The sequence below is a fragment of the Engraulis encrasicolus genome, chromosome 15 (genome assembly GCF_034702125.1).
Source record: "Engraulis encrasicolus isolate BLACKSEA-1 chromosome 15, IST_EnEncr_1.0, whole genome shotgun sequence".
NCBI classification, from domain to species: domain Eukaryota; kingdom Metazoa; phylum Chordata; class Actinopteri; order Clupeiformes; family Engraulidae; genus Engraulis; species Engraulis encrasicolus.
In genome coordinates, this window is record NC_085871.1 from 36,140,082 (window position 1) to 36,150,490 (window position 10,409).

The 10,409-nt window shown below is 43.4% G+C and overlaps 1 protein-coding gene across 1 annotated transcript; it reads right to left on the reverse strand.

Annotated features, from left to right (window-relative positions):
• Positions 1–785: 785 nt before the first annotated feature.
• LOC134464623 (uncharacterized) lies at positions 786–3,040 on the reverse strand. Its single transcript, XM_063218023.1, has 2 exons — positions 2,978–3,040; positions 786–2,235 (listed from the first exon to the last, which is right to left on the reverse strand). Exon 2 carries the CDS (start codon positions 2,221–2,223, stop codon positions 1,231–1,233), a length of 993 nt encoding a protein of 330 aa, XP_063074093.1. The 5' UTR covers positions 2,224–2,235; positions 2,978–3,040; the 3' UTR covers positions 786–1,230.
• Between the last annotated feature and the right edge of the window lie 7,369 nt (positions 3,041–10,409).

Consider the following 10,409-nt stretch of genomic DNA (forward strand, 5'->3'; position numbering starts at 1 on the left):
TCCGCACACTTAAAATCCTTTTTGTTTTCTTTTATTATTTCATGGCTGGATTACGTTTCGACTTCACAGTCTTCATCAGATTCTCTACAAACACAGTCTGAGTGGTGATTAGAACATGCCTGGCACCCAAGGGTGTCAAATATATAAGGCCTATACTGTACCTAGGCTCATAGATAGGCTCATACACACACTCAAACACTCAAAATGCTCAAAACACGTAGTATTTGAGGAAAGTCACGTCTTTGAGGAAAAGTCACAAAACACAAAACAAAGGCAGAGAAAGTTAAAATGTTTAAATGGGCATATATTTACATTTTGCTCAGCTATCTGTCATCCATGTATCCACATATCCACACATCCACAGATCCATCCATCCATCCATCCATCCATCCATCCATCCATCCATCCATCCATCCATCCATCCATCCATCCATCCATCCATCCATCCATACATCCATACATCCATGCATACATATACATACATGGTATGCATACATACATAGACTACATACTTTACGCAGTACTATACATACTCATGCTTGCATATCCAGTAAATATGCATACATCTCCACACTGTGATATACACTACAAAGGGTTTTGTACCGTAATGCACGCTGTAATTGTCATTGAAAGGTCATTACCATAGTACTACTCTAATATGACAACACAGGGCCTTAAAGGATAACTTCTGTGAATTTTGACATGCAGGTGTAATGCTCACCTTACCCTGGACTTTTTTCAGCATTTTCAGAGATCCTGGTCATTGTAATGGGGACAGGCGTTTGTTTACATTTTTAAAAAGCATCTTGATTTATCCAATAACATCCAAAAGGTTATATGCAACATCAGCAGACATCTAGCAAAAAGCGATACCTTTTGGGATAATATTTGGAGTAGGCCTATGTTAAGATTTTTGAAAATGTAAACAAAGGCTGCCCCCATTAGAATAGCTCATATCTCTGAAAGGGCTGAGCCAAAAAATGCAGCATCACCAGGTACTGACAAGTCAAGAGTAGCATGAGCAATACAACAGCATATTGAAATTGGCAGAAGTTATCTTTTAAGTACTACTTGGTCATTGCCATTCTGGTAACAACAAATGTATAACACTGTGTTTTAACAGATTAAAAAGTGTTTTATTAATTTGTAAACAAGGCATCATTTATTATTTGATAACACTATATATACTACTGATACACTGTAGCAGTACTGATAGTAATGGTGTGTGGTTCACTCCATTCCATTCAGAGCAAATAACAGGAAGCCACTGAATGTGCTGTGATTGTTCCCGTTGTCGTACACCCTGTAGCCTGCTGGGAGTTTCATGCTCACTTCGTCGCCCACCTTCAGCTGCAGAGTCACCCCGCTGGACAGATAGGTGGCCTGCCCGTCATCGCCATACTCGTTCAGGAACATGACCTGGTGACCGTTCTTGAACATCTGGATGACCATCATGCGCGAGGCCAGGTGATCCACCACGGTGAACCTGAAGTAGTAGACCCCGCTGACCGGCGCGGTGAAGATGCCCGACCTGCTGCTGTAGGCCTGGCCGACGTTGGTGATGATCCGGCTGAAGACCAGGTTCAGGTCGGTGTTGATGGCCGCGGTGGTGCCGGAGTCGGTCAGAGCGGCGGAGAAAGCCACCTTGGGCGTTGTCAGTTTGGTCTCAAGAGTTTCCACTTTTGTTTCGGTGGCGGCCAGTCTGGCCTTTAGAGATTTCAGATCCTTTTCGTGCACTGCCCTGTCCATCTTAAGACTGTCTGGAGTGGCCTCAATGTCCGACAAATTTGTCTCAAGAGCACCACTGTCCTTGGTCAAGTTCGCCTCTTCAGTTCTTGGCGTGGTCGTGTCTGTCTGTTCAGCTGTCTGCGCTGCTGTAATTTCCAGCTTTAGATTCTTTAGTTCAGCTGCACTAGCAGACAGTCTGGTCTTGACCAATGTCATTTCTGTCTGTTGTGCTGCATTCTCCATTTCCAGACCCTCCACTTTTGTCTTCATTGCTGCTTTGGTGCTCTCAAGGTCGTTCTGGGTTATCCTTAACTGCACTCGCAGTTCCAGCACCATGTCTCTGAGCTCCTGGATCTCAGAAGAGATGTCCAGCAGAGAGGAGAGTTCAGCACTAGCAGGAGCCCCAGGGCCCTGGCTCCCTGCCTGGACGTCGGTCCAAGTCTGAGCTCCACACGTACAGAAAAGCAGCCACGGCAGTATGATGGCAGTCCTCATCCTTATAAGTCACTGTGGGGGAAATAAAATGATAATCATATATTTTTTCTTTTTTTATCTTTTGTTATAAGAATGCCTGTGGCAATAGCACATAATATACTTAATTTTATACAAAACCGAAATGTAAATATATCAAGACTGAATAAAAATAAAAAAGGATACAAAAAAAGAAAAGTCAGAGTTTTTGAACCACCTGAGAGGTATTGTTTTTAACAATGCAAATAAAAATGAGAGAAATAAGATACAGTAACTGAAATTATGCCTTTGAGAAAAGTACCGAAGAACAAAACAAATCAACCATTAGTCACCATTCGGGGAGGAAAGGCACAGACATGGGAAGAAAAGCAAACGCACACGTTCGAAAAAACAACCACACATATATATTCACAAACACATACATGCACAGACACTGTCTGTCTGTCTGTCTGTCTGTCTGTCTGTCTGTCTGTCTGTCTGTCTGTCTGTCTGTCTGTCTGTCTTTCTGTCTGTCTGTCTGTCTGTCTGTCTGTCTGTCTGTCTGTCTGTCTCTCTCTCTCTCTCTCTCTCTCTCTCTCTCTCTCTCCATCCATGGCTGAAGAGCAAGGCACCTAACCCCACACGGCTCCGGGGACTGTAACCAATACCCTGTAATATCTGCAAGTCTTTGGATAAAAGCGTCAGCTAAGGTGTAATAAAATGAAAATTTGAAAATTAATTGAGGAAAAAAACCCTCTAATTCACATTATAAACGTGTTGAATATAACACTGATCTTACCTTCAAGACCTTTTTCTTCCAGCTGTAGCAGTAGTGTCAGCAGTGAGTGGGTGTGGCAGTAGGGTCAGCTACTTTGAGTGTCTGTGTGCACTCTATTTTTGTGTAAGGATTATGTAAGGACATGTCTGGGGTTACCATATGCCAAAGGAACATATACAGTATCAAATGTACTGCGTTCTACGTGTGTGTCAGGACAGGATGTCACTTGTGCTCTAGCCTATGCACGGCTCATGGTCCCTCCCGGGTTGTGTTTCTCGAAAGCATAGTTTGCTTGCCAGCTAGCTACTTGGATAGCTGCCAATGGGACGCAACCAGAAAAGTAGCTAACGTAGTTAGCAACTAGCTTTCGAGAAATGTTAATGAACCCCCAGAACCTCAGGATCACATACAGAATGGGTTACTCCTAAAGAGACTACTGTACACCCAGCACAGACATGGCCGTAACTACCATNTGAGGACACAGAGGTCATGTCCTCGGTGTAAATGTCTATCTATGATGAAAATGAATATATGATCAACAATGATAAATATAGTCTGTATACGACACCCCCACTTATCCTCAAGGCAGTGATGAATGAAAAAGTAACTTAAGAGTTTGACTGAAGTATTTGAAGCATTCTAAATGTACAGTAGGCCTACAGTACAGCACACAGTATTTGATCTCAGTATTGAAAATGTCTGGTTACGGCCCTGAGCACAGGGATGACCAGAGGCTTTTACATACTTTCATTTTTTTTTAACTGTGGTGCATTAATATGACTACACAGTAAATAATGGGGTGGTCAACACATCCAGATGGAATATTTGCAATACTATGGAGAGCTGAATTACTCCAACATTGAGTCAAAAAGTCAATGTAAAATTCTGCAGGTGGTCAGCAGAACAGCAAGATTATTAACACATTCCAGTGGTAATATTTACATATTGAGTGCAATTAACACTGACCAAAGAGTAATAATAAGTGGGACCAAATGTTTTGAGTGGGACCAAATGTTATCTGAAATGTGGCTGATTTCAAATCTTTAAAGGGACACTGTGTGAGATTTAAAGTGCAATTTTGTGCAACTGTGTGAGATTTTTTGTTGTTTATTTCCAGAATTCATGCTGTCCATTCATTAATGCTACCTTTTTCATGAATACCCACCACCACCATCAAATTTTAAGTATTCATTATGACTGGAAAAATTGCACTTTTCATACAGTGAAAAGGTGGATCTTCTCCATGGTCTGCCATTTTGATTTTCCAAAAATAGCCATTTTTAGCTGCAAAAATTATTGTACTTGGACCATACTAGAAAATATTTGTTTATTACTTAGTGAACTTTACATTACATTACATTACATTGCATTTGGCAGACGCTTTATAACCAAAGCGACTTTCAAAAGAGGACATAATCAAGCCAACATCACAAGCAAATACAAAGTGCACAGGAGATATACAGAACAACAAGTGCAGTTGCAAAGAGGGTTATTTTTTTTTTTTATTTTTTTTTTTATTATTTTTTTATCATAAAGAGTAAATAACGAGTACACACACACACAAACACACACACACACAAACTAAACTAAACTAAACATCATGTCAGGAGTCTGCCCTGGGGCAAGGCCAGTTCAAGCATTAGTCTAGTAGATTCTCTCGAAAGAGGAATGTCTTTAGTTGTTTCTTGAAGGCTGCAAGAGATGTGCTTAGTCTTGCTGCCTCTGGGAGACTGTTCCACCACTTGGGTACCACAACGGAGAACAATCTTGACTGGAAGTACCTAGAGCGACTGGATGGCAGAGCCAGGCGGCTTGTGCTGGATGAGCGCAGTTCTCTTCCAGTAACATAAGGCGTTAGTAGGTCCTTCAGATAAGCTGGGGCCGTTCCTGTGATGGTTTTGTAGGCAAGGGTCTTTCATCTAAAGATCAAATTAGGCAATAGGCAGCCCAGTTTCAATGAGCAGCATATTTGCAGTACCTCTTTTGACCATTTCCTGCACAGTGTACCTTTAATAGTTATATTAACGCTGGTTTTTTCACTGTGTAATGTTTCCGTGCTATGTCTCCAGCAGAGACACACGGTCAGTTGCATGAAAGGTCAGCTGCATGAATGCTGAACGAGAGGATTGTGCACATCCCAGGAAAAGGTGCAGGACGAACTTTTCAAAGTGAGAAGTATGCACACTTAAAATCCTTTTTGTTGTCTTTTATTATTCCATGGCTGGATTACGTTTCGACTTCAACAGTCTTCATGAGATCTGTCGGTCATTCTGTCAGTCATAAATCACGTGTTTGCACGCAGTGGTGTAGTCTACTTTTTTGTGGTGGGTATACTGTATATTTGAGCATTTTTTGAAGTGGGTATACTGTATACATTTGTGCTATTCTAAATAATGGATCACTCAATTTTAAGTGCGTATACTGAAATCCCTGAAAATTTGAAGTGGGTATACTCCGTATACCTGCGTTCAACTACACCACTGTTTGCACATGACAAGTCTGTTGACTATGTTCGCAGGACCTATTTGTGCTTGTCAGTTGTCAGTGTCATGTGAAATCAAAAACCTGCCAGGCATCAGCTTGGACGGGTGGAACAAGTGGACAGGTGTTCATGTTTCACCACATCACTGTATGTGTAATTTTAGTTGTGGCGTGTTCCTGCTGTGTCTTGCACAAGTAAACAAGTGTAAGGACACAAGTATGCACGCAAGCACGAATTGCGCGTACGCAGGCACGCAGGCATGTACGTGCGCGTGCACACGCACACACACACACACAGACACACACACACACACACACACACACACACACACACACACACACACACACACAGACACACACACACACACACACACACACACACACACACACACACACACACACACACACACACACACACACACACACACACACACACACACACACACACACACACACACACAGGGGCCAGGCCCATTATATTGGGTAGTTCTGTCTAGATGAAAGTGTTGCATTGTGATATGCGAATGCGAATACACCCTTTCTAATTTTGAAAGCGTTGCAGCAGGGGGTGCTAGATAGAGAGATATACAAGGTAGACAGACTGAAAATTAAAAGTACACCTACGTTTAAGCATCATTGCGCTGAGTGAAATGTGCCTATCGATATTCAGTCTAAGAAGGAGTGACGAGGAAAACAAAGAAGCATGCAATAACTTATTGTGGCAAAAAAGTTATCATGCTTGTAAAAACGTATTGTACGATATATTGACTTATTGAATATTGTGTCAGCCCTACATACATACTGTATACCCAAATGGACACACGTAAAAACATCTACCCAGCACAAGAACAATAAAGGTACAGCACAGTCACATTGCAGTCCCACAGGAACCCGATAACTTTTTTGGGACTTGGGTTTAAAAATCGTGATGGACAACAAAAATCAGAAGTCTCCTCATGCCCTTCTCACTTTAGTCTTCGACTCTGCTGTTTTTTTGGGAGGAATATGAGTGGCTCTCCTCTCCTCTCCTCTCCTCTCCTCTCCTCTCCTCTCCTCTCCTCTCCTCTCCTCTCCTCTCCTCTCCTCGTGCATATTGTTTGATCTGACATTTGCTGTCAAGTGAAAACGTTTGACAGTCTGCCTCCCTTTTTCCTTCAAAAATACATCAATCAAGGCTTGTCATGTGGCAAAGACATCCCAGGTCTTGTCAGTGGGGTGATACTTAAAAATGATTGATCTAGCGAGCTAACCCCATTGATTTCCTCATGGGTGTAGAGAAAGAGAGACAGGGGAAAAAAAAACATAACAAATGATACGGCTTTGAAAAATGGCCATGTTCTCCTAACAGCAATTTAAATGAACCATTAATAATTTGTGAGACCTCGATTGCACCGAGTTGCATTTGCGGCCATTAATACAAGGGTGTTCAATAAACATACATACAGCGTATTCTCAATGGGCTGCAGAAGGGCAGTTATTAGAATGTATACACTCTCAATCAGGCCGGCCATCTATCATGTGGTCCACCTCTCCCTCCTCCCTCCTCCCTCCTCCTCCCTCTCATCCTCCTGTTCCCCTCAGTCACTGGGGTGGACGGACATAAAACACACACAAACGCACACATGAACGCACGTCGCGCGAACGCACACACGCACGCACACACGCACACACGCACACATACACACACACACACACACACACGCACGCACACACGCACACACGCACACACACACAGCTCTACTGTTTACTCTCTCTCTTTCTCTAACACACACACACACACACACACACACACACACACACACACACACACACACACACACACACACACACACACACACACACACACACACACACACACACACACACACACACACACACACACACACACACACACACACGCGCACACACACTCACACAGAGTGAAATAGAGAGCTCTGGAGAGCTTGAGATTGAACGTGAGAAAGAGTCATGGGACATGATAAAGCTATTGACAGTGACAAAGCATATGCTGGACATCAGCATCACCACAGCACAGCAAGGGTTGACACACACACACACACATACACACACACACACACACACACACACACACACACACACACACACACACACACACACACACACACACACACCACACACACACACACACACACACACACACACACACACACACACACACACACACACACACACACTCTCTCTCTCTCTCTCTCTCTCTCTCTCTCTCTCTCTCTCTCCCTCTCTCTCTCAAGCCCCTCTCATATTCCCCTCTGCTTTTCTATTATGTTACGATGAGCTCAGTCAACCGTCTATATGGATGGAAGAATAAACGTCAATTTTAAATATGATTGATAGTTTTCAAAAATGAATGATTGGACTGAATGAGTGTATAGGCTGTTTTTAATGATAATATTGTTTTATTGTTATTGCTGCTATTGTATTGTTTTAAAAGCCCTTCTAGGGACGGGCATTGGAAATTAGCTTTTGGCTATAAATGCTACAATGCTTGCTGTTTGGTTGTTATGCAACCTACATGTTATGTATCTGTCCCTATCAAATAAACTAAACTAAACTAAACTATATTGAAAATGAGCCAATGGACCACCCTGTCAAAATTGAGGGTCGATCTTTAACTAAAAAACAAACAAACAATCAAACAAACAATGTTAAAATGATTATTATTTATTACTTCTTCACTTACTGTTGGCCCATCACTGTTACTTGTCCTGTCTTGCACTTTGATGTCAGTCTGTAAATGTCAGCCCTGTGTATGTCTATGTCCTTACACGGTATAGAGAGAGAAACCTAATTTAATTTTCCTTGTGTGACCTGTACATATGAAGAAAGTGACAATAAAGCTGACTTGATTTGACTTGACTTGACTTGCCTTGAGACAATCAAACAACAGCATCAACCCCTAGGGAGTGGCGGCCCACACAGAAAATGCCCTATATGCCAGACTACCACTTCCAGCCCTGAATCTCCCAATCTCAAGCCAGGCGCCATGATAGACAGGCCCATAGCCAGCCTTGTGGTTGGGGGGGATCTTTTCCCCCCGAAAGTGGACTTCATTTGACTCCCTATTCCAATGTCCACAAATACACGAGCACACTTCAAATATTTCAATTTAGACATATTTTATTCATTATGAGTTTGCTGTGAGTCTGTTGCAGTCCTTAATTGTTTGTCTGTTGCTCCCCATTCTTAACATAAATGGACCTGAATTGCTTCAAATTACTGCTATCTCACAGTTATGTTCATTGCTGGCCCAGTGTTGAGGGGTACGAGTGGGGGTGGGGGACGGGAGGGGGGGTTCGAACGAACCCCTCGAACCCCCCCCCTGGCTACGGGCCATGAGAGATGGCCTGGTCAAGTGGCGGTGGCAGCAGCCAGTAGCATGGTGATATACACCTAGCCACACGTAGGTGCCATGTTAGCATGCTAATTGCCGATGGGAGAACAAGACTTGCAAGGCCAGAAGGTGAGTGTTTGTAGTGTAGTGTGTGTGTGTGTGTGTGTTTGCGTGTGTGTGTGTGTGTGTGTGTGTGTGTGTGTGTGTGTGTGTGTGTGTGTGTGTGTGTGTGTGTGTGTGTGTGTGTGTGTGTGTGTGTATCTGTGTGAGTGCGTCTGCGTGCGTGTGTGTGTGTGTGTCTGTGTTTGTGCGTGCGTGCGTGCTTGCGTGCATGTGTGCATGTGTGTGTCTGTCTGTGTCTGTGTGAGTGCATGCATGGATATATGTGATCATAGGACCATCAGAAGGATACAAAGCAGACAGAGGAGACAAGTGGAGTGGGGGGGGGGGTGCTTAGCAGAATGCTTGGAAGTGAAGTGTGGTTGACTTAGGAGCTCTTGGGAGGGGTGGGCTGCACTTGCCCCCAATGGGATCCACTCCGGTAATGGACGCGTACTGTAGGTGGGGTGTGTGGAAAAAGCAGGCCTGTCACAATCAGGCAGGCAAACTAGGCAATTGCCTAGGGCCCCCATGTCAAAAGGGGGCCCCATGGTAAGGGCTTGTTATGGACTTGTATTCAAATGATAGCAATGACAACTTAGTGAGTGAGCCGAAACCTCCCCAAATTCAATGACCAAAAAATGCAATGATGCTGTCATCCAAATCTCCCTCTCTCTGTCTCGAGGGGAACGGTTAATGACTAAAATTGGAGGGCACAGGATGTATACAGTACAGCCTGGATACAGTATGATAAGCATGCATTTTATAGCAATGGAAAAGGTTAATGGATGAAGGACACAGAATGTCTTTAGATACAGTATGACATGTATTTAAGCATTACACAAGGTTGGTGGATGATTGGTGAAATAAAAAATATGGATTGTCCTTGAGAGGAGCCTTGAAGAAAAGAGACTACGGCAGTCCCAGTCCCAGGGGAAAGTTTTTCTGTCTTTGGCCGTTTTTTTCCCCTTTTCTCTTTTTTCCATTTTTCATCGTTCTATTTGGCGTTCAGAATAGGGTTTAATCCCGGGAACCGGGATTCTTGGGAAATGCGCTCCGAACAATTTCCCGTTTCCCGGGAACGTGCAGACCATGTAAAGTCACAATATTTCTTGTAGGAGACACTTTCTGATTAAAAAAGAAATGTATGTCCTGATATTCAGCAAAGTCCACAGCAATATCGGCTACCTTTTGTTGTGTTGGCCCATTGTCTTTGAGGAAAGGCAAGAAAGAAACAAAAAAAAACAGCAACGAGGTCTTTAATTATTGTCTTTTCAGGTGGACGGTGTGTGTGTGTGTGTGACTCATGGATCGCCAATAATGTGATTTATGGCAAAGTCACCGACAGTGTGGCAGCTTGCCCAGAGTCCTTTAAATCCCCATTATTGACGTGTTTACGATGACCTAGAGTAAGTCCTTTTCCACTGGGGCCCTCCCCGACTCCATTGATTTTATCGGCATGTTTACGATGAGGCCCTGGACCCCTTGGCATCTGTGGGGGCCCCTGGGAGGCGTGTGATG

Bases quoted from the DNA above. Each gene is read 5' to 3' on its own strand.
- LOC134464623 (XM_063218023.1), bottom strand. From the start codon at position 2,223: ATGAGGACTGCCATCATACTGCCGTGGCTGCTTTTCTGTACGTGTGGA.